The sequence below is a fragment of the Arctopsyche grandis genome, chromosome 3, assembly GCF_051622035.1.
Source record: "Arctopsyche grandis isolate Sample6627 chromosome 3, ASM5162203v2, whole genome shotgun sequence".
Lineage (NCBI taxonomy): Eukaryota > Metazoa > Arthropoda > Insecta > Trichoptera > Hydropsychidae > Arctopsyche > Arctopsyche grandis.
The window spans coordinates 1,740,433-1,766,567 of record NC_135357.1 but is presented as its reverse complement, the minus strand read 5'-3'; the positions used below and the strand labels follow the sequence as shown (position 1 = coordinate 1,766,567).

General features: G+C 32.3%; 1 protein-coding gene and 1 non-coding gene across 3 annotated transcripts in view; both read left to right on the top strand.

Moving 5' to 3' along the window:
• for (cGMP-dependent protein kinase for) overlaps positions 1–26,135 on the top strand; it is a 214,908-nt gene that overhangs the window by 55,603 nt on the left and 133,170 nt on the right. For both annotated transcript variants that reach the window (XM_077428327.1, XM_077428328.1), the window contains exon 2: positions 2,667–3,324. In XM_077428327.1, coding sequence (XP_077284453.1) covers positions 2,906–3,324 — 419 coding nt within the window. In that variant the 5' untranslated portion in view covers positions 2,667–2,905. The remainder of the gene's footprint in view (positions 1–2,666; positions 3,325–26,135) is intronic.
• LOC143910105 (U1 spliceosomal RNA) lies at positions 19,927–20,088 on the top strand. The gene has a single exon (XR_013260437.1). It is a non-coding gene; the product is annotated as a U1 spliceosomal RNA (small nuclear RNA).

Here is a 26,135-nt window from a genome sequence, read left to right as displayed (position 1 = left end):
TTTTCATCATGGCTTTTAATTAGGTATTCAAATCGAACATATAGACGTTTCGCGGTTTTCGACGATGTCAAATTCTGTCGTCGCATGTTCAGCGTTTCTCAATCGGTTTAATATGTAGGTTTTTTAATGTGATTTTATAGCCCACGAAACGGTCTATCGATTTACACTTGATTTATAATCCGAGCATTTGTTTTTATTGCCGGATTGAGTGATTTATATAGCGCGGAGTCCATTTTCGGCGCCAATGAATGAAAGATTGAATTCGATTATGTTTTATCTCGTTATATTAAATTTTACATTCAAGCTGTAAATATTTCTCAAACGGATAAATATTAAGATTCACTGTTCGAAAAATTAATTTATAAAATTTATCCCGTACGTGCAAATGGAATAAATCATCGTAAAAATCAAGTCTGTAATAAATTGATAGCCCAGTGTAAATTTTATCTCGTCCTTTATTGATAGCATTGACAATGGTTTTTAATGTGAATACATTTTTTGATTCAATTTATTACTATCGTTGGATTTATGACACGATTGTAATAAATCGGCAATAAATATGTGCATTAAAATTATACATGACAGTTTTTTCAATTTCAATCTGTACATACCCAGCAGTATGGCTCAATGGTAGCGTGTATGTTTAGCACCAAGTGATCAGTGGGTTCGATCCGCCATACTACTGGTTAGATCTGGGGGTATTTGTGACTCCAAATTGATCGTTTCTTATCAGAGTTTGCCAATTTTATCTGATCATTATTGAAACGGTTCCCCAGAATTGGCAAAAAATCATCTTTCCTGTTGTCACAAATCTTCTGTATTTATTGTGTGTATAATTTGTAAAAAATATGTACAAAATCTAAATCCATAGATGTCTCAATGGATTAATTCTGTAATTAATTAATTAATTAATTGTTTATTTCGTGTTCTTCAGCTTCTGGAAATACAGTGATTTATGTAGTAATAGAAAATGCTGCATTGTTTGTAATTAATTGTTCAAGAAGGCGCACTCAGGTCTTCCTGTCAAGCCTTCCTGGTATATATCTATGTAAAATAAATATGACTACTACAAATATGCATATATTGAACAATCTCCACTTTGTTCTAGTTTCAAATTCTGTTTGTCTTCCTCTAATTCTATTTGCCCATATCAATACTCATAAAACCAATATAGTCTGTTATTTAGCTCTCGGATCTATATAATCCATTAAACAGCATACATTCGATTCCTTATACTTTTTTTCGCTGAATCATCTCACAATGTATTAGTATTTTATTTTATTCCAAATGTCTTCTCTAAGACAGTCAACTCATATATACTATATGTACGTTACTTAGGTCGGGTTTCAATATCTTCATCCGTTTCTTGCTACAATCTACTCTGCTGTGTATTCGTAACAAATCTTAGCACTTATTTAACAATAAAGTCCTTCTAGACTACTTTTGTATTTTATATTTTGTATAGTCAATACATTCTTAAATAGTACCTCAGATAGCTTAATTGAGATTTAGACTTCTCACTTAATTTGATTCTGTCTCATCCAAGAGTGACTCTCAATGATTTTACTGGTATCGAGTTCTCCTGTTGTTAAAACTAACATTTTCTCCAACACGCTACTGATAAGTTCTTTTGCAGTAATATGTAATAGATATAGCCAGCAGTATGGCTCGGTGGTTGCGTTTATGTTTAGCACCGAAAGATTACTGCTGATTAGACTTGAATATTTGTAGCTCCAAGTCGATCGTTTCTTATCAGAGTTTGTCAATTTATCTGATTTTTATTGTTGAAACGGTTCCCCAAATTGGCAAAAATCATCCTACCCGCTGTCACAAATATCTGAATTTTATTTATGTAGAATATGTACAAGTCTATATCCATAGATGTCTCAATGGATTTATTAATTAATTGTTAATTTCGTGTTCTTCAGACTGTCGAAACACAGTGATTTATATAATAAAAATGATGCAATGTTTGTAATTAATTAAGTCTACCTCTATCAGGTCTTTCTGGTATATATGTATCTATGTAAAAATAAAATAAAATAATCTATTATATATACATATGTATGTACATAAGTATTGTATTTTAAAATTGATTTTATTTCTGTCGTAAATTAGGTTAGGTTGTGTTGAATGTTGCTTCTTTATTAACTGTCTATGTTCATACGTTCTCAATTCATTTTCTATTACTAAGAAGTTTTAGGTTAGAATAGAATTTTAAATTTGATTTAATTTCTATAAGAATCTATTAAATTTGGCTAGGTTGGCTTAGTATTATAATTAATGTTAAGAACTACTCTGGTTCTTAACTTCTTAACATTTTCATTCACATACATATATGGGAAGTTAGATTAGGGTTAAGTTGGTTGATCAACTTAATAATATCCAAATTTTAAAATTGATTCAATTCTCAATACATATAATAAATTGGATTAGAAAAATTAAAGTGATGTTAGACATATCTATGTAAAATATAAATAAATAAACCACACACAGAAGATTGGTATCAATGTTAGTCACATTTAAGCAGGAGTGCTTCAAAATAAGTCTAATTAAAACTCCAATCTTCTGAATGTATTCTAGTCGGAGTAGACTTTTTTGCGCACTAGCACGCTCTATTTCTATTTAGATTATATATTTTAACGTGGAATATTTGCTTGTTTCAGGTTTGCCCGTTGCCAAGTGGCACTTGCCAGCGTCGCAGTGTCTGATTGCGTTGTCTCTCAAGTTGTCTCCTAGAGCTAGTTTTGCGTGCCATCTCGGAAGTGCTTCGTAGTCGAACCTGTGCCATAAATATATTTAATAATACACTTTGGACTTTCGAGTTTCTACACAACTCGTTTTCAGTTGAGGTGGTGGGAGTTTGAAGGATAGCATCCCTCAGCAGGAAGGACACGTCAGGTGGATGCGAATCTGCTTCGACGCCCTATGCTTCGCGTCACAGCAACTGGCTGAAGACGATGAAGCGGGCATGATAAACCAAACAGTAGTTCAAAACGGCCACCACCCACCAGTGGTGAGCGACCCATCCACGATGGCTGCCCCAGCAGAGGATGCCGAGGCGCTGCTGATGATGAAAGATACGAGGATCAAAGAGCTGGAGACGCAGCTGAGGCAGCGCGAGGCTGAAATTGTGGAGCTGCGTTCCCACCTGGACAAGTTCCAGAGCGTGTTTCCGTACCATGTGAACGTGGCTAGTCCCAAGCACAAACCAGTAAGGACCAGAAAGCAGAGGGCTCAAGGAATCTCCGCCGAGCCTCAGAGTGAGTCCACTCTGCAGGAGTTGGCGCAGCAGACCTTCCCAATTTTCGAAAAAGACGAAAGGTGAGTCAGGCTTTAATATTACTAGCAGAGTTAAGAACGAAAGTAGTGGGTCTGATAGTTCTAAGTATATAGTTCGCGCTCTAGCTTCAACTGACTCAACGGCCAATGAGCTAGCAGCGCTCAACAGCCAATGAGATCTCGCGATTAATCGACCAATGGCTCTCACTGCGTTTAGTATACGTTTATGGTAGAACTGATCTAACACGAGACTTTGAATCCGAATATAATTATATTATAAAAAAAAGTTTTTTAAAAACATACTCTTCTATAATTTGTATATAAAATTATTATTTTGAATAAAAATACCAATAATTTTATTTTACTACCGCCATCTATGTTTGAAACTAAAAACTGGATAGACGTCAGGCACTTTTCAGAAATTCAAATTTCAAAAGCGTCTTAGACGATATTTTTGCACCATTATGGCAAAGTATGAAAACGATCGGATAAGAGGCAAACTTTTTCCTGAATTGTAATCGTAAGTGAAATGTAAAGGAGGTATGTAAAAATCAGCATGGCTCGGTGGTAGGGAATTTGCCTAGCACCGAGAGGTGCCGGGTTCGATCCCGTGAGTTGACCTCGATGGAAAAGAATTTCTTTCGAGTATATCTGCAATGCTGCTGGTCAGACTTGGATATTTGTGACTCCAGGTCGATCTTTTCCTATCAGAGTTTGTCAATTTATCTGATTTCATTGTTGAAGCCGTTCCTCCATCAAATTGGCACACACCATCCTACTCACTATGTCACCACTATTTGAATATGATTTCAAAAAATTATTATCTATAACATAGATGTCTCGCTAATTTTCTTATATATAATATTTGTATTATGCTTATACATACATTTGTCTGGTCACAGTAACGCGTTACAGCCAATTTTTCTGATTTCATTGTTGAAACGGTTCCCGCATTAAATTGGCTAAAATCCGTTCCACCTACTATGTATGTCAACATTATTTGAGTATGATTGATGTACAATAAAATGTATGTACAAGTTAAAATTCATAGATGTCTCGTTATTTAGAGTTTTCAGTTTCTTGTAATTCATCGACTTACATATGTATGTTATAAAAATGCTGCATTGTTTGTAATTGGCGCATTGGGGTTTACCTGCTAGGCCTTCCTATTATATTTGTATATAATAAAATAAAATAAAACAGGTTTTGTTGGCTTCTTCTCTTTATGAAATATAAGCGTTTAAAAAAAAGGCAATTTTTATAGATTTTCGGCTTTTGCAGTCTTTAATTCAAAATCTAGTATTGCTGTGCCAAAAGTGAGTATTGGAATCAGTTGTCAGATGTTTTTACTATTGCAAAATTAGCAAAATTTTAATCGAAAATTCACACCCCACTCAACCCGCGATGGCCAATTACATTTCGTTTCAATTTCGCATTGCATTTTGTTCAAGAAATACAAAATTGTTCGTGCATCGGTAGAATTCGACTTTTATTTATTGTTAGTTTTGAGTTAGTGCTTCGTATTTTGAAATATTTACATTGATACAATTTTAATATAAAATACGCAAGTTGTTGATATTATTAATTTATTTATGGAATATATATATAATTTATATTAATAGAAATTTATATTTTTTAGACAATAAAAGTAAATGTCAACGTAATGTTATGGACCGCTAAATTTACAGTAATATTATTAAAGACCTTGCATTGAATTATATTGTATAGTTAAATAAGAATTAATTAAAAAAATAAAGAAATTGGATCACGCCAAATTGGATCGACTATAATATAAAAGGCCTGACTGAAATGTGTCTAAATTAATTTTTGAAAGTTTTTTTAAATAAATCTTATTTCAATCTTAAAAAAATCCATATTCAACTATGCAGAGATAGATGTCTTATCTTATCACTTGTATGATAAAATAGTGATATCGAATGAAATTTTTCCAATCAATTAAGTAATCCAAATATTGAACTCGCCGTCAGTAAAAGTTATAAATAAGCTAGGCTAAGCTAAGTTACACCTGTCGATTACAATATGGTACAAATTTGAATACGTAAGAAAGTCCTTAGCATCGATTAAAAATTACCCAAGAGCCGAAGAGGTGGCGGTGCGCTTTAGTTTTTCTCAGAACCAATTAAACCGATCGATTACAATCCAGATGCAAATTTCGCAATCTTTACCGCGTAAGGGAGGGGTACTATTGCCAATTTTGCGGCAATTTCAAATAATAAGAAAAAAAAACCGCTCAAATTATACGCTTCGGATAAACAAATGCTTTCGATATGCAAATCGCTTTTCGGGAACCGTTATTATTGAAATCGAAAAAAAAAAATGTGTACACACAGACACGATTAACAACGTATCTACATATTATATTTAATATATGTAGCGTGTCACAAAAAGATTATGGACCGGAGTGAGCTTTTTTATCGACCGGTTTTTTTTTTCTTCAGTAGTACGAAATGTTTACTAGAAAATTTATCGATCGAGAAAATGTATATCGTATGAGTATGATAATGATGTGAGGATAATGTCTATTTCGATTCGCATGACTGTGCAATTCGGGGATTTGTCACGTCGAATGAAGTCTTTACAATGCTCAGTTGGCCGATTTGTAATAGTCTGTGTATTGGGAATTGATTAAATTGCGGCTGACAAAAGTTCTTATTAAACTTTTCACTTCACTTCATATTTAGAGACAAATTTCGCTGTGCTGTTTCGTCAATGATTCAAACGAATGAAATTCAATACTAATTTGATAACACCGATGGACAAAAAAAAATTACCGAAGCGGAGACTAATCAATCTATCCTATGTACATATTTTTTATTTTTTTTATTTTACATATATACCAGGAAGGCCTTACAGGTAAATCCCAATGCGCCTTCCTGGCCAATTACAAATACAAATGCAGCATTTTTTTATTATAAGTCGTTGAATTGCGAGACACTGAAAAAACTCGCAAATTAACGAGACATCTATGAATTGTACATAAATTTTTATTGTACATCAATCAAATTTCAAATAGTGGTGACATAGTAGGTAGGAAGGATTTTTAGCCAATTTTTTTTCCGGGAACCGTTTCAACAATGAAATCAGAGAAAATTGGCAAACTCTGATAGGAAACGATCAACCTGGAGTCACAAACCCAGGTCTGACTAACAGCATACTCTGAAAAATTCATTTTCATTCAGGGATTGAACCCGGCACCTTCTTGACGGTAAGCAGAAGCTTAACATCCGAGCTATGCTGCTGGCTAATATGTAAGTTGGGCCCATTAAATTCGAATATGACGATGATTTTTGTTGGCTTTTTCTCGTTCATGGGATACTAGTGGTTTCACCCGGCTTCGCTCGGTATGTGTAATATAAACCGCTTAAACATGGCCAATCTAATAGTAAACATTTTATTAAGTTTGTTTGAATAGTTTTATTTTATTTGAATATTCATTTGTTTTTTTATTACATTGAACGTCAAAGAATCTACGACCCAAACAAACATACACACATACAAAGTGTCTTTTGCAATTATATATTAGATAAGCGTTTAATAAGAAGAGGTTAGTAAAAACATGCTTATTTTCTACAGATTTTTGGCTTTGGCAGTTTTTTACTCAAAATCTAGTATTTCTGTGCCGAAAGTGAGTATTGGAATCTATAATCAGATGTTTTTCTATTGATTGTGATTTTTTATTTCTTTAAAATACAAAGTTTTTCTTACACATTTTTTCCGTAATATTATGAGTTTATTTCGCAATTTTTTCAATTAACCACGTTTATAAGGATCATTATCATTGTTAACAAAAGTATCGTCTAAAAGCGTGTCATCGAAGAGAGAGACAGAAAGTCAGAAGAGAGACAAGAGAGAGAGACGAAGTTTAGCAAACAATGAACAAAATCAGAGTTTTTGTAGCAACATTTTTGGAGGCTGAGAGCGATTCTATGCATTCTACTTCTATGCTAAGCGCACTAATTCGAGCAGTAAATGATTTTAAATCGAGTTAAAGAATGTGGTTTCTTAGACTTTATGCATATATCAAGAGCGAGATAGAGAATAGAGAGCGCATCATTCCATCTTACTCGCTCACGTTCGCACAACATCACTTACAAGCCTAGAACACTTCATATTGTAATTTAAAATAATTTATCGCTGGAATTAGTACGTTAAGATAAAATAAAATAAAATATATTGAAATTGAAAACCAACCCTTGCTTAACTTGAACTGGCTTAATAAATTCATGATAGCTCGAGAAAAAAATGTTTAAAAATATATATATATATATACATATTTTTGGCTAAAATTTGGTAGTTAATTAATTATAAGTATTTTAAAGTAATAAAATATCGTAATGAATAGAAAAAACATCTGACTATTGATTTCAGTACTCACTATTGGCACATCAATATTACATAGATTTTGAGTTAAGGACTACAAAAGCTAAAATTCGGTAAAAATTACACTTTTTTAAACGCTTATAACTCATAAAGAGAAGAAGCCAACAAAAATCATTGTCATATTCGAATTTAGTGGGTCAAACTTAGTAAAGATTGATTAGTCTTCGTTCCGGTGTGAAAAAATCGTGATTTTTTTTTGCTCAATGTAATTTGACTTTTTCTTGTAAAGAATGAATATTATGTCCCGTTGTCAGTATATATATGAATAATTGATCTATCTATTTTTACATTCAATACACCGTTTGTCATAAAGTGTCAAACGTGCACAAAGCGAAATCAGACAGTTCAGATTTGGTACAAGCCAATTGCCAATCTGCGATACAGCTATGAAAAGGTCGTCAAACGCAATTCATAAATCATAATAATGGATTGATTTGCCGTCATATTATTATGACGAGAAACACCTATCATTGATTGTTTGTTACAATAATGATAGTAATAACAGTCTAGTATTATATTGTATCAAAGCTTCTAAATTTCATTCGTTGAAAGTATTTTATTTATAATTAATTCATTCGTCATAAAATTTCCATTTGCTATATAACAACACGGAAAATGTCTATGAAACATTGAAATTTGGATAATTTGCTGCTTGATAATGTCCGTTATTAGACTTTTAATGACACTCAAATGTCAAAGATTGACTGTTATTAAATATAAATGTCAATAAAATACACAATATTTATGCTTTATATATATTGTTTTTTTTTTACAAAGTTTGAGCAGGTACGTTTCCGCCGTATACTTTGCGCACGGGATTAATAATTTTAATCGATCCTCGCTAATAGATACGGTCGTTATGACTTTTATGTCGGTCAGCATATATCTATGCATGTATGTAGTGTATAGAAATTCTCACATGTTCATTTTCTAAAACACGAAACTAGTTTATCAACAATTTCTCAAGTCGAAGCAGATCGATTCGGTGCGTATAGTACATAAACATAATAAATATGTATAGTACATATAGGCTTGTTAACTTGATTGCACTTTTATTTCAAACGCATTTATGTTTATGTATCGTAAAATTGAACATATGTACGACTTACGCGAAGTTCAAGATCATCGATTGATTGATTGCTTGATTCTTAGTCAAGTTAAAACATTGAAAAAAAAACCCTCATCCAAGGGCTTTAACTCATTCCAAAATCATGAACAATGCTACTGTCAGATGATATATGAAATTGGTGATTCTAAATTTAAAATTGTAGATACAAAAACCTTTTAAAATCCCATATACAACATAATTTACAGTATGATCAGATAGTATTTACAAAATTTGGTGATTGTAAGGGCACAATTACACCGAATTGAACGGCACGGGCGCGTTCTTGACCTCCTGTGGTGAAAAATCATGTCCCACACTGCACGCGGCTTCTTTTTCGACACGTTTCCGGATAATCGGGACACATTGGAGTAATGAAATTTTGACCCAATTATGCGGTTGATACAAATGCGCCCAGAACAAAAGTGTGACACGGGACGTGCTTGTGGTTTCCAGCTGTGATAGGTGTATTTTCATGTCATTGCTAATTAGCACGACTCGCCGTTATCAATCACTTACAAACCTATGTATGTCAATACAAGGTTTTTTTGCCCGTGTGCCATAGCAAAGATTATGCGTGCCAGCATTTTTTTCATATGCAAAATTATCTATAAAAAATACGTGTCGTGTGCCTCTCTGTTCGTCTGAGCCCTAATCAAATATATGGAACTTAATGACTGATGGTTCAAATAAAATTGGCATCCCCTCCCTTTACTCGAACTCGACTATTCCACATTTGTTAATTGTTGCAAGTAATACCTATGCTTGCGGTTTGTAATTAATATTTTTGTAAAAAATTGTTTGGATATGTATGTACATACATAGTTAGCCATAGTGTCGATTTTGACCTGTCATTGTACTATGGCATATATGACAAAAACTGTAGATTTGCAAATAAAAATACATCAGAATATATTTATAAGCATAGGCCGGCGAGACTCTGCGCCGTTCATTGTTCATTGTTCACCGTGCATTGTTCATTTTTATGGTGAACCTTTTTTTTTGCTCTCTAGCTTTGTAGTTTGCCTTGTTTTCTGGAAAATAGACCCAAAACGCTCTGTTTCCTGGAAAAAGCAGGCTTTCGCGCCTATCTCTGTTTATAAGATAAATATTCAAGAAAACCCTTTCAAAGGCCTCGAACTCTTCCGAAATCCGTTTAAGGTCTTAGTAAAGGTCAGGGCTGACGAGAAGGGGTGCATATTATTTAATTTAGTATAGTTTTTTTATTTAAAATTTGTCATAGGTCCTGGATTCCTCTCGACGACCCTGGTTAAGGTACTAAACTATAATATTTATCAAATTTGGTGAAATACGTTTTAAACTGTGGATATACAGTTTAAACAGAGGATGCATACATGTATGCATGTAAATATATAAAAATATTAATTTAAATACTTATAAATATGAATTTTCATGTACAAATGTATTATCTTTATAATATGTATGTAGATTTGCATATACACACAGTATGTACAACTGTGTACGTATGTATGTATGTATAATGGAAAATAAAAAATGCGCCACATCCGAAATTTTTCAGGCCAGTTCTATGAAACGGTGCTAAATAAGGCACGAAACGTTTATGGCCGAACGTTACAAGTCATGTAATTTTTTTTTCGACTTGAACGCTTCTCCGGCTGGCAAGTGTTAACCTCCAGGTTGCGGCTGATGTAATCTGTCTGCTTGACTTATTAATATTGCCCGTGGCTCTAGTTGCTCTCTGGGTTTCCGTCGATACAAGGTAAACGCACCCGTTTTAGCTTTTTGCGTTTCATTTCCATCTGATATTCCAGTCGTGGATACATATGCACGTCATGAAATACTTTGAATTTTTCAACAATGTCATAAAGTACCTGGATATTGTTCATATGGATATGACAATGCGAAAGATCACTTTTATGTAGGGTTGTCATAGTTGTCAAGCATTGATACGGGACATTTAAGTGCTACATAAATAAAACATGGAAAAGTAGGTAGGTAATAGTTTATTTTAAAAGTCTTTTTTAGCCCAATCGTATTTTAACTTTTTTAATTAAATCGTTTTCCTCTTTTACATGATGATAAAATTGGGCGCAGGTCATTTTAAAATTATACTGGCAAACCAAAATTGCCTCAACTGTCTCAACTGCCAGCTTACATATTTCTTTTATCCGACCATTGTGTTGACATCAGGGAAAATATTCTCTACACATTGGCATTGTGGGCTGGAATGGCAAATATATACTCACATAGTTTTATTAAACATGACTTCTGTTCAATATGCTTGGTATCTCTAAAAAACTTCAGCCATTTCTCTTCCATACTCAATTTCAGCGTTGTCTCTCTCAGTTTTCGTTAGTATTGTTTTTATTTAAATAATCTTTTAAATATACGAACTGGTTGAAAGGAAGCTCATTGTTTCCAACATCGATGTTCCTTACTTGCAAATATTCAACGGTTCGTTCTATTTCCCCCCATTCAGGAACTAGCTTGAGAGTCATCCAATCGAAAGCATTCAATTTTTTGAATGATTGGGACCACTTATCAATGTATTCCACAGCAGTGTTAAAGAAATCGACAGTCTGTTTTTGGAGAAAAGTTTAGGGAGAAATCGGGACAAATACGGGACAAATTGTAATGTAAATACAAATAAATTGTCCCGTAAATACGGGACGTATGACAACCCTACTTTTATGTATGGTAGTCCTTCGGTCCTGGGCTCCGAGCACTTTCAACTTTGATCGTTTAAGGTATGTGAAGTTAAGTTAAATTAAGTTACCATGAGATAGTATACTAAATATTGTGGGAATAAGATGAATAACTGTGGATTGGTTGTGAATAAACATTTCGTTGCTACGATACAAAAAAAAAAGTCGACTGCGATTCAAAGGTAGATCGCATACTAAAGTAGCACCTGTGGATTTGTATAGCACATAAATACACAATTATTTATTTTTATGTATATATGTATGTAAATACATATGTATTACAATTTATATATTTACACATTGCCTTATACATATAATAATAATTTTTATTCAGACAATAGTGTAATCCCTATCGTTTATATAATTAAATATGTATATACATACATAGATAATATAAATAGTAAAATAATAATATAAACATAACAATAATATAAATATAAAAATAATAAATAGATAATTTGTAACAAGCAGAATAGACTAGTGGTTATCATATAATGCGTTGAACAAAGTGGTCACGGGTTCAAATCCCACTGGAAATACGAAATATTCATATGTTTTTTTGTATTTTTTATCTATCTATATATATATATATATATATATATATATATATATATATATATATATATATATATATATATATACATATGTATATGTATAATATATAAACATGAATGTCTGTCTGCGTGTCTCGAATAGGCTTCTAAGCCACTGAAACGATTACGATGGAACTTTCAGGGTTTGTTGTATGCATGTCCGGGAAAATTACTGTGAAAAAACCTATTAATAATAATATTCGTAATTACGATTTTAATGACACGAAAGTAAAGCTATCCTCCCGCCTTCAACGCATCACGCCGCGAGTGTGACAATAATCGCGCCGCGCCTACTTTGCACTACTATGGAAACGGAAACGGGAATTGAACTCGTTACTGTGGCATTGCAATGCATTCCGGGTCAGCTAGTATGTAAATAAATGTATATATTTAAAAACAAGCGTAAAAAGTTTGTGTTTTATGTTCTGATTTTTTGAGTATGGACTGTGCATATAAATCCACACAGAGATTTATGGTCAAATTTGTAAATTTGCAGCATTTTATACAATTCAGCGAAATTCGAGATTGCTGAAAGCTCTATATTTTTGCGAGAAAATGGCAAAGGTTACCAATTTGTTGGAACCGTTTCAATGAAAATCAGATAAATTGGCAAACTCTGATAGGAAACGATCGACTTGGAGTCACAAATCCAAGGTCTTGCCAGCAGAAACCAGTGGGATTTGAACCCGTAACCACTTTGTTCAAAGCATTATATGCTAACCACTAGTCTATTCTGCTGGTTCTATGAATTATCTAATTAAAATGAAGCATTTGTAGGTACTTTTCCTAATTTTTTTCATTATTAATTATTAATATTATCTGACTTTACTTATTGCGATACTTTCACTGAAAGAGTGTCTTCACTGTGTTATTTTTTGTCTTTACAAAATAAAATTGATTTAAGCTGCAGATCAAATTTAATTTGGGTTAATAAGCAACAGATCATTACATTCATCTACCTACATACGTATGTATGTATATAATTTCCATTTAAACGGTTGATTCTTCATATTTGATTTAAAAATATAAGTTTGTAGCTTCCCTATATATTCTGCAATGGGAAATTCCTCATTTGCTTGTTGATTCAAATCACAAGTTAAACTTACATAAAATCAGCTGGCAAACACATGATTGTTTGAGTAAATGTCGTCATTAAAATAACCAAGCACACGTGTTTAAAATAATTACAGTAATAATTTTTTCACAAAAAATTAATCGAATCAAGATCCAAGTACCAATACATATCCAGAACTATAATGCCAACTCCTCTCAACCGTACACAAGCGATCTTTTTTGTTGGAACTCAGTGGGCCTCCATGTTTTTAATTTGCGATGCCCGGTCAAGCGTATGGAGTACTTTGACCGCGAATTTTACTGGCCAATCACTTAACCTTCGAGGCAAAACCCTTGCGCTAATCGCACATGAGAAAAGTCATAAAAACTAAATTATACAACCTTCTTTAGCGAATACACTCGATGGTACTCGTAGGTACCTGATCTAGGTCACCACCTATGCTCGTTCGCTAATTATTGTCGGCCTATTGTTTATTTATTATCGCTTCGGGCACTTACGAATGTTTTCCTTTGAGTCTATTATATGTGAATTGTTTAATGAAAGATGCATGATAACAACAATACTCGGCGATTATGTTTAGTACTAACTTTAAATGAATAATAACACTGTTCGACATGAAAAATGGTTCAGAGACGAGATATGTATGATTTTTCTTATAGATCTATGCCCAGTGAACACGAATCTGGTAATAAAAAATGTCAATTGGCTCGAAATTCGGAGATATATGTATGTGTTTTTTTAAATCGCACGATTTTTCTATATCTTGGTGTTGTTCGGTAGATGTCTCAAAATCTGTCAATTTTCTGTTCAAAATGTATATCGGAATCTATAGTCGGGTATTTTATCTTTCATTTGTAGTACTTTTCAGCTTTCTAATCTCTCTAAGTAGTCGTCCAGTTCAAATCAAAAGTCAAAAGTACGCATTTTCACTTGAGATTTTTTCCCACTGTTAATACTATTTTATATTGAGTATTTTCTATTTTATGCGCAATTTTTACAGTTGGCTTTTGCGGTCTTTAACTCAAAATCTAGCATTGCTGTGCTCAAAGTGAGTATTGGAATCAATAGTCAGATGTTTTTTCTATTGATTGTGATTTTTTATTATTTTAAAATACTTATAATTAATTGTCTAGTAGCGAATTTTTAAAGTCAAAAATATATATATTTTTTTAGGGATTTTTTCTCCGTGCTATTTTTAGGATTGGTTTATGCTATTATAAGGATTGGTTTTCTATTCCAAAATATTTTTTTTATCTAAACGTACCAACTCGAGTGGTAATTGCGTTAGAAAGGCTTTCGTTGGTGGCCGTATGTGAACAAATTAGTGACGCAGAAGCGTTGGTGCAAGCGAGATAGCAAGTAGTCCAACTAGTACGCGCGTACCTCAACCACTTGATTCTGATTGGCTATATGTCTACGGTATGGCACATACTCACATACATACACACATCGCGTCCGTTTTTATATATATTTTTAATTTATACCAGGAAGGCCTAACAGGTAACCCCAATGTCCCTTCCTAACCAGAAACATCATACGTTTGATACAAGTATTATACAAATTAAATACATACCAATTAACATTCACAGATATATCTATTTTATACAATTCTCGAGATTTTGCGAGGAAATGAGTAAGGTTGCCAATTTGTTGGAATTATTTCAATGAAATTCGGATAAATTGGCAAACTGATAGGAGTCACAAATCCAAGGTCTGGCCAGCAGAAACCAGTGGTATTTGAACCCGTCACCACTTTGTTCAAAGCATTATATGCTAACCACTCGTCTATTCTGCTGGTTAATGCACATTTGACTAGATTATTTATTTACCAAAGAAATTTATCTCTGTTTATATATGTTTTTTTTTGTTTATTTTTTTTTTTATTTTATTTTATTTTATTTTTTTTTTATTTCATACCAGGAAGGCTTTACAGGTAAGCCCCAATGCGCCTTCCTGGCCAAATTACAAACAATACAGCATTTTTTTATTATATACATAAGTCGCTAAATTACGAGACACTGACTTAAACTCGACAATTTAACGAGACATCTATGAATTGTACATACATTTTTATTGAAATATTTACATTAATCATACTCAAATAGTGGTGACATAGTGGGTAGGAAGGATTTTTAGCCAATTTTTAATCGGGAATCGTTTCAACAATGAAATCAGAGAAAATTGGCAAACTCTGATAGGAAACGATCAACCAGGAGTCACAAATCCTGGTCTGACCAGCAGCATTACAGATATACTCAGAAAAATTCTTTTCAATCGAGGTCAGCTCAAGGGATCGAACTCGGCGCCTCTCAGTGTTAAGCAGAAGCTTAACGACCGAGCCACGCTGCTGGCTTTATATTATATATTTTAAATTTTACCTTTCCATATTGAGGATCGATGCCCAAATTGAGACTGAATTATCAGCTGGTATTCCGATATGAATAAGTATAGCAATGATAGTGGACATAGTGGATAGAGTAAAGAGATTGAAATGGCAATAGGCGGTCCACATGGCTAGAAGAATGGACGAAAGGTGGACAAAAGAAGTGCTAGAATGGTACCGGAGAGAATGTAAAAGGGTAAAAGGAAGACCGCAGGGAAGATGGGTAGAAGAAATTAGGAAAATGTGTGAGATAGATGTAAGTTGTGCAAAAGAGAGACGAGTGGAAGCGTGTTGGAGAGGCCTTCATCCAGCAGTGGATGGTGAGTGCCTGTAAATGATTCCGAGATACTTGGTCGTTGATCCTTTTATGTGGTGATATACTACAATACGAAATAAATTTTGAATACATCTGAAATTTCTTATTGACCTTCAGCGGTCGAAAACCTCACGAATGCCCACAATTTACCGTTGTTTATCCAGTGGGTGTTTATTGAGCAAATATTTTACTTTATATCAACTCGAACGAACCGAAATAGCTTCGGATGAGCCGAATTTTGTCGTTTTCAAACATGCGGTCGAAAGCGACATTCTGTCAACCTTTAACCTCTATAAATAGATTGAGATCTAAGTAAGTGCACGTGGTTTTATGACTAAAAAAAAAGTAAAAAATAAAGACACACAGACTAAAGAGTAAAATGCGTGGGAATTTGTAAGTAAATTTATAAGGCAATTAAGTCGGATACTAAATGCAATTTTCGACGTTTATGACCTCGTCAAGTCTAATTTTGAATGCACATTTGTTTAGGTGAATTTTGGTTTTATTGGTTTTTATTGAGGTTTTAGCGCACATTAAAATGTTGCTTTCTAATATGATTTATATTTATAGAATACGTATGTATATATAATTATGAATACCGTAAGTGCAATTTTTCATAACCATTTTACATTTATTATTTGACTTCATTCAATATGATAACTTCATTGAAAGATAAAAAATAATTTTATATAATATTTAATAGGCAATATCATAAATATGAATGTTTATTTTTTTTTACCTGTTTGTCCACTATGTAAACCTACGGTTTTAATTTGGGAACATCAAATATGATATAGATTCCATTTATTACATTTTATTCCAACTTTTATAAACCGAGCAACGCCTGGTAACTTAGCTTTATTATAACTGTACAGTAATAATAATGAAAAAAAATGTTGAAATTCTTTTTGTCCGATAACAAAATGTTTTTTGTTATTAAAATCTTTAATCATACTTAATATATATTATTATGAGTCATAATAATGTTCATTCAGTTAATGGCTTTTCGTTGTACATCTATAAAAACATAAATATAAATATGTATATGTAATTCTACATAGTTCTAAAATGAAAATACATACACTAGCATATAATGCTGAATCTTTGACGATGTTTTATATTCGTTTGTTTTGACTTTTGGTATTATTATTAGTTATTTTAGGTTTTGGCACTCATTAAATATTGCTTTCTAATTTGATCATCGTCTATTATATTTGTGAATTCATTATCAGTATATTATTTTTAAATTTTAACAAGATTTAAGTAAGGTTTTCCTATTATATTTGTAAAAATTGCTCATTTTATAAAATTGCTTAATTCATGAATTGTGCAGGTCCGTTGCCTTTTTTTGTAAAATTGCCAAAATATTTTCAGATTTTACGAAATACAATGTAATTGGTATCCCGATTTCGAAAAATTGGCTAGTCAGATTTTTTTATGACTGCAGATATCAATACTTGCCTCACTGTGATGGATTCCGAGTAACCAGGACAATTATATTTTATTTCTCCAAATATACTGAATGCAGAGTATTTATATTTTATATATGGTTGCGGCTATTTGCAGGTACTATATCTGCAAAGTATTGGCTATTTGCAGGTACTATATCTGCGAATTATTGCGCAGAAGGCTTTGCGCCTGTCGCAGATATAGTACCTGCAAATAGCCAATAATTCGCAGATATAGCACCTGCAAATTGCCACAACCTTTATATATTGCTCATCAAAATCTCTACGATTCAAATTATGCCAATACGAAATAACAACACTGATCAATGTCAACAGAAATATTTTTTTTGCGGGAATTCCCATCTACAATGCAAAACTACATATATGTATGTATACTTCTACGAAATGTTTCCTCGTGCAATTCAAAGCCGCACTTGATTCTACGAAGTGCTTCACTATATACTGCCGAAAATGTATTTTTGGAATGCAAACGAGTATTGTCGTTATATGTAGTATGCGTTTTGTGTATAAATTTCTACAAAAATCGTGACGCCATGAAAGCTATGAAAAGTATTTGTTGCAACAGTTCTCTTTGGTCTTGCCTCGTGAGTCGTTATAGGATTGAAGTGAAGACAATTCATTTATCATTCATTTTTAATCTACATATAATATTTAAGTATTATATTATAATTATTATATAATAATTCATATAATATTTCGGTTCCAAAAACACTATTTCTGTTTGACTTATATAATTCACAAATTGCTATCACTTCTTTTAACAGAATAAGCAGAATAAACGTATTACAGTCTATCAGTATTTTTTAAATATAATCAAACGCAAAATGTTATATTTAATGTTTAAGAATTCTAAATAGGTTTTTGAGCTCTTTTTCCTATTATGCTGTACATTAACATTAGAATAATCTAATACTATGATTACTAACCAAATTAAATTAAATTGTAAAATAGGAAATGATCATTAGATCAGTAGCTATTAAAATAGATATAAGATGTATTGTGAACATAATTTCGTAATAATAAAAAGCATTTAAAAATCAAAATATTTAATATTTTGCGAAATATTTCTCTAAAGTAAGAAAAATGGACTTTCAATTCCATATAACGGCTCATATAGGTATTTTTATAATAATTCTGATATATATTTGTAATATATCTATCTATAAGATCTTTTCTTTTAGTTTGTCATATGACTCGGAATTATTTTTTTCCCAGGGCCCAGGATTTCTCTCGGCGGCCCTGAGTGCATGTTATTTTTTAAATAGATTCTTAAATTAATTTTAATTTTTAAATTCAATGAAACATATTTTTAATGGCCAATCGTTCGAATTTTCCACTATTATCCTTCTATAATAATCATTCGAGTTTTCGAGTTTAATACAAATCATAATAATAACTAGTGGTGTAGTGCTAAATAAAAAAAGAACCAGGGAGGTGTTTAATTTTTACGCCTCCATATGTTTGTATGCTTTATATGCAAATAGAAGTATTTAATAATCGGCTAATGAAATAAATTTTTAAAAATAGAGGGGAGAGGGTGGCGAAAATATTTTCAAACACGGGCCGGAACCCTAGGGGTGGGCCTGGTTGTTACAGAGTCTTGTTTGATATCGATATTATATTTTTCTAAAAGTTCCAAAACATTTTTATTACACACTAGCTGAACCCGGCACAATAACTCATGCAATTCCCGTTCCCATTTGTCGGAAAAACGCAGGCACATTTGAAATTATTGCGTTGCAACGACACTCATTCCCGTTTTTAGGCGATTTTTTTTCACAGTAATCTTCCCGGACATGCACACAACAAATCCTGAAAGTTTCATCGTATTCGGTTCTGTGGTTTAGGAGCCAATACGAGACACACAGCAGACATTCAATTTTATATATGTATACTAGCTGAACCCCGGCATGCGTTGCAATGCCATAATAACGCATGCAATTCCCGTTCCCGTTCCCATTTGTCGGAAAAACGCAGGTAGCGAACACATTTGAAATTATTGCGTTGCAATGACACTCATTCCCGTTTTTTCCCATTTTTTTTTTCACAGTAATCTTCCCGGACATGCACACAACAAATCCTGAAAGTTTCATCGCAATCGGTTTAGTGGTTTAGCAGCCTATTCGAGACACACACACAGACATTCATTTTATGTATTTATTTATTTATTTTTTGTTTACTATTTTTCAATACTTTTTTTTTTTTTTTTTTTTATTATCTATATATTATTTATATGGGCGTTGGGGATTGCACTATTCTCCTCATCGTCTGGAATAAAAGCTATTATTATTATTATTATTATTATTATTATTTTTATATATGTACATATATAGATAGATTCCTATATGTTTGTCCATTAATTCTTTCATTCCCAAAGTATATATAGGTACATTTATTTTACCTACCAAAAAAAAAATATCGGTTCGGTTTCAGTTCCGATAAAAATAATGTTTACTCCGGATTTCGGTACTGCTCCGGTTCGGGTTCCTGCTATTTAGTTCGTTCATTCGGAGTTAGTTTGGCCGTCCGCCGCTAGATGTCAATGCATGTACTTGCGCAATCCAACATGTAGTCTCCGTCAGGCAGATATAAGGCCATGTTAAAGTTCTTAGAGCATACTTACCTGGCGTAGGGGACACCGTGATCAATAAGGCGGTTCCCCCAGGGCGAGGCTCTTCCATTGCACTTCGGTTGAGCTGACCCTTGCGATTGCCCCTAATGCGGGCAACTCGGACGCGTAATTTTTGATAGCCGGGACTGCGTACGCGCTGTCCCGACCCTAAACATGCACATGAGCCTCTTATATTAAAAGCTTTGTAATATATTGTTACTAAATTATGTTCACTATATCTTATATCTATATTAATAGCTACTGATCTACTGATCATTTTCTATTTTACAATTTAATTTGGTTAGTAATCACAGTATTATATTATTCTAATGTTAATCTAAAGCATAATAGGAAAAAGAGCTCAAAAACCTATTTACAATCCTAATAAATGTTCATAATACATTTAATACATAATATTAATTAAAGACTCTCTAAAGTCGATGACCTAAAGCAGATTGTGTTTAGGCAATCTGTGTTTATACCTGAAGGGTATAGACATTTTGTTGTAATCACCGAGACTCTTCACAAGTGTGTTAGTATGGTTGTTCTGTAATAGAATCTACTGGTTAGTTTGTTAGTAATGTCTGTAACAAACGGAATATTATATATGGCATGCAGTTTTTTCAAGTAAGTATATATGGGTGTATTATAAATTATTTTTAGGGATTTATTTTGTATTACTTGGAGCTTGGAAAGGTTAGTATTCGAGGCGTTATTACATACAGGTGAAGCATAGGTTAATAATGGTAATATGAGCGCGCGATATAATTTTATTTTATTTAGCGTTGATAAAGAACTAATCATAGTATTATATTATTCTAATGTTAATGTACAGCATAATAGGAAAAAAAGCCCAAAAACCTATTTACAATTCTTATAAATGCTCATAATAAATCTAATACATAATATTAGTTAAAGAATCTCTAAAGTCGACGATCTGAAGCAGATTGTGTTTAGGTAATCTGTGTGTTATACCTGAAGGGTATAGACTGTTACGGGGACAAGTAGGAGATGGTGTAGAAATATTATAGTCACAGTTTTTTTATAAGATCTTCTTTAATAGTAGTAAGTATACACGAGATAAGTTTGTATTACACGTTACTATTTAGTGGTTACTAGTTAAGTCGTCTAATCGCGAGTCACTAGTTAGACGGTTCAATTGTAAGTCAGTGATTAGTAAGAGACGGTTCGATCGCAAGTAACTATGTATGTATGTAGTAATCACAAGTTACTAGTAAGGCAGTTTAATCGCAAGTGAGGTTCAATAGATCTAACATGAGCATTTATACACAAAAGAATGATAAGCTTTAACCAATCACAGAATTTTGGTAAATAACAAAGTGATTAAGATACAGAGCAACATCCGTGTGTAAGACAGTTTTAATATTTGATTTATGTATCCTTTGAGAGTATCGAGACATTTTTGAGTAGAAACACAATTTATCATAGAGATAAATAGAGATAATAATATTTTAGGGTTTACACGTATCGTGGGACAAAATGCAGCCATAGCAATAAAGATTATTAAAAGTAATACTTTGTATTTCAACAGGTCATTAACTGTGTCGTCTTATATAGCAATCGTGTTAGAAACTCGCATAAATTATAATAGATAAAAGTTAAGTAGATAGGATTGAACAGAATAGTTGATTGTACAGTGTGGAAGCAATAAAGATATTGAAAGTCTCATAAATAATAAGGATAACTTAACATCATAAGTAGTTAAAAATGAAACGGATGTTCAAACTTGAGATTAAAGAGTATACATAAATCCATACAAAGGTTATAAGATCATACCACATAACAAGACATTTTGTTGTAATCACCGAGACTCTTCACAAGTGTGTTAGTATGGTTATTACTAAAGCCCGTACCCTGAGGGGGCTGTATATTGTTCAAATGTTTTAAATGCATTGTTGAAGGTTTGCCGAACCTTTTTTATAAAGGATTTACATCAATTGAACAATAAACGGCACGCTTCCGGCCCTACCTCTAGTTATTAGTGATTCTGTCATAGAATCTACTGGTTAGTTTGTTAGTAATGTTTGTAACTAACGGAATATTATTTATGGCATGCAGTTTTTTCAAGTTAGTATATATGTTATAATTAGTCAGCGGACCCAGAAGGTGTCGCGTATTGTTCAAAGGTTGTAAATGCATTGTTGAAGGTTTGCCGAACCTTTTTTACAAAGGATTTACAACAATTGAACAATGAGCGGCCCCTTGGCTATCCGGCCTCTAAATTATAACTAGAGGTAGGATAGTCACAGTGCTATCCATATTCAACAATGTGTGCCAATTGTAATATGATATCTTAAGCGGTTGAGTTTTGACAGTTCTGATGTTTTTGTGCGAATGCTAATTGTGGTAATGCATGCGTATCGTATTACGATAACTCTAAGAATTTGTTCAAACCAAATATGTGACTTTCCAACCAGGGCTTTGGATTCGGATCAATATTTACCGATACCGACTCCGACTTTATTTTTTGATTCGACCCGACTCCAATGATTTTAGTAAAATCGACTTTTATAGTTGTTAGGGATTGCAATACCGGTTTACCGGTAAATCGGAAAAATTTATAAATACCGGTATCGGTAAATTTTTACCAGAAACTATTTTATCGTGAATTAAAAGTACATATACAGGCATATAATTGCATAATATTACATTAAATGGCGTATTGTCGATTAGGTTGGCTGGAATTTGTTTATTTTTAGTATTAAATGTGGCTATTTCAAATTGATGAATTCACTGGCAACACAGCCTAACCAAATCTTAATAAATGCGATCATACGGTTGTTTCAATTATGATCGAGACTTTCAAATGGTTCAAACTTTAAATAAATAAATATGATTGGTTAAAAATAATTTTATTTATTACTACGAATTTACTTTAATGCATTATTCACCTGACATATATTTTTCAATTATTTACGATTCAATATATGTATGTTAACATTTTTAGAAAAAGTAACCGCATACGCTTAGATAATCCTCAATTTTTTCATTTACCGGTAAATACCGGTATACCGGTAGTAGAAAAAATCATTTACCGTTTACCGGTTTATGAAATTTGACGGTTAATTGCAATTCCTATCTGAGACATGCTTGGATCAAATTGAAAGGAAGCTTTATATTTGACAAATCCACTATGTCAAATGCCTACATTCTACCTATGTATATTAGTTTTGGTGTACATATTATACATAAGACAGCAGTATAGCTCAGTGGTTGCGTTTATGTTTAGGAGCGAGAGATTATTGGGTTCGCTCCCGGGCAAATCTTTAACATACTGCTGGTTAGATTTGGATGTTTTCGAGTCCATGTCGATCGTTTCTCATCATCAGAGTTTTTGCCAATTTTATCTGATCATTGTTGAAACGGTTCCTTAAAATTGGCAAAAAAATTATCCTACCTGCTGTCACAAATCTTCTGTATTGCGTATAATCTATTAGTTTCGTTTACATATTATATATTTGTATGTACATACATATAATATGTACACGACATAAAAAAAGTTAATGTCAATCAGCTCACTATATATACATATACATACATATGCGCTATCCTGTGTGAGTAGGAGAAGAAAAAGGTTGAAAATGGCTATTATAATTTTTAAGCAGGTGTTATCATTATATAATTCACAACTAGATAGTTCACAAGCGTTTGATCTACGAGCATGTGCGGCATTGGTCTGTTTATCGGCTGTCACCGGCACTGACATGTCACTGACATCTTGATCTACATACAATATTAATTGCTCGTATCGCGGCCTGACACTCACCTCCGCTTTAATTACTCATTGATTTCGTACGGAACCGGTTCTCAGCGTCAAAAGGTCACAAATGCAACAACTTCACATGTACCTATACATACATACATATTATACAATACTCTTATGTCACATTTTTTTATGCACTTTTTTGGCGAAACGTTACACAAGCGGCAAAATTATTTTTTTACGGAATATTAATATTTTGGGTTATATTTTAAATTAAAATTAGAAGTTGCAAGTTTTAATTCAATCTTTAATTTTAAATTAATTTTTTTATTCGTCAAAAATGTTCAATGCTAGAATAAAATTGTTCAGTAGAATTATATAATGCTATATTCTTGTTGGAATGAGTAGAAAGCAATGTATGTATTCAGTGCCGGTTTTAGGGGGGTGGGCTAGGTCGGGCGGCGCCCAAGGATGTCAAATAAGTTAGGGCGCCGTTCGATGCACCATAAGCGCTTTTATATTTAAGATAAGAGCACCAAAGGCCTTACAAAATTTTAGATTAGAGCGCCCCCTCTGGAGAAAGTCTGAAATGGCAGTCAGTAATAAAATATTTAGGAGTAACGTTCGATAAAAAATGAGATGGGCACCTCACATTGAGGCAGCGAAATGCAAGGCGATGCGGGGTATATCCTCAATATATCCAATATTTAATCGCCATAGTTCTTTATCAACTCAAAATAAAATAAAATTATATCGCGCACTCATATTACCATTATTAACCTATGTTTCACCTGTATGGAATAACGCCTCGAATACTAATCTTTCCAAGCTCCAAGTAATACAAAATAAATCCCTAAAAATAATTTTTAACACACCCATATTTATTAACTTGAAAAAACTGCATGCCATATATAATATTCCGTTTGTTACAAACAAACGAACTAACCAGTAGATTCTATTACAGAATCACTAATAACCACATTTGTGAAGAGTCTCAGTGATTACAAAAAAATGTCTATACCCTTCAGGTATAAACACAGATTACCTAAACACAATCTGCTTTAGGTCATCGACTTTAGAGAGTCTTTAATTAATATTATGTATTAGACGTATTATGAACATTTATAAGGATTGTAAATAGGTTTTTGAGCTCTTTTTCCTATTATGCTGTAGATTAACATTAGAATAATATAATACTATGATTACTAACCAAATTAAATTAAATTGTAAAATAGAAAATGATCAGTATATCAGTAGCTATTAAAATATGTAGATATAAGATGTATTGTGAACATAATTTCGTAATAATAAAAAGCATTTAAAAATCAAAAATCAGATTAGAGCGCCAAAGTACTCAAATATTTGTACTCGGCAAATTCTATTCATTGGGTGAATTCGCATTCCTTTTTGTATTATAATTAGTGTGGTAGACACATTATATGTACATCTTGTGCTATACGACGCTATTAAATCTTATGTAACACCGCAAACTTTTTTCAATATTCTACAAAGATTTTTTACACTATTATCAGCTTCAATATATCGTTGGAAGATTCTAACTGATTACGTGCAATCATATTCCTAAAACAATTATCTTAGATTCGAACAGTTCAACTAATATTCAAAGATATGGGGTTTTTGTATTTTGTAAACAATCTACTGGAAAGAGCCGATCTTCGAATTAAGCTAACCGCTAATTCAAAATATGATATTACTAGCAATGAACTTATCAATTTCAAATAAAGGTCCAAGGTAAAAAATTCCACTCATTCTATTAAATTTTATAAAACAGCATAATTTACAAGAATTATATCTAAGGGTGTTTAGAAAGAGGGTAATTTTCGATACCATATCACCATTGAATAGAGTGTAAAACATGCCAAGTGAGATAAATAAATTTATTATTTATATTTAGTTCAGAATTAATTATATTTTTGAATAATCGTTACAATAGATAAACATAGCTTGTTTTTAAAAATAATTAATCTCAATATTATGTACATATGTACAATACATTATATAGAAATTTGATTAGTTATTATCTATTAAATTACTGTTATCTTTAATTTACTTTATAAGTCAATTTTTAAAGCAATGTCAAATATGTAACAGAATTAAAATTATTTAACCATTAATATTTTAGGACTTAGTTCTTTAAATTCTATATTTCATCGGGAAGCAATTTTATTAAGTCAAAAATTATCAAACGTTTATTTAAAACGTGACTTGATTAATTTCTATAATAAATTCCCTAATTTGTTTAATTATATTATTATTAAATTTACTTTTGCATTGCATTTTTTTTTTTTTGATTTTTAAATGCTTTTTATTATTACGAAATTATGTTCACAATACATCTTATATATATTTTAATAGCTACTGATCTACTGATCATTTTCTATTTTTACATTTTAATTTAATTTGGTAAGTAATCATAGTATTATATTATTCTAATGTTAATCTACAGCATAATAGGAAAAAGAGCTCAA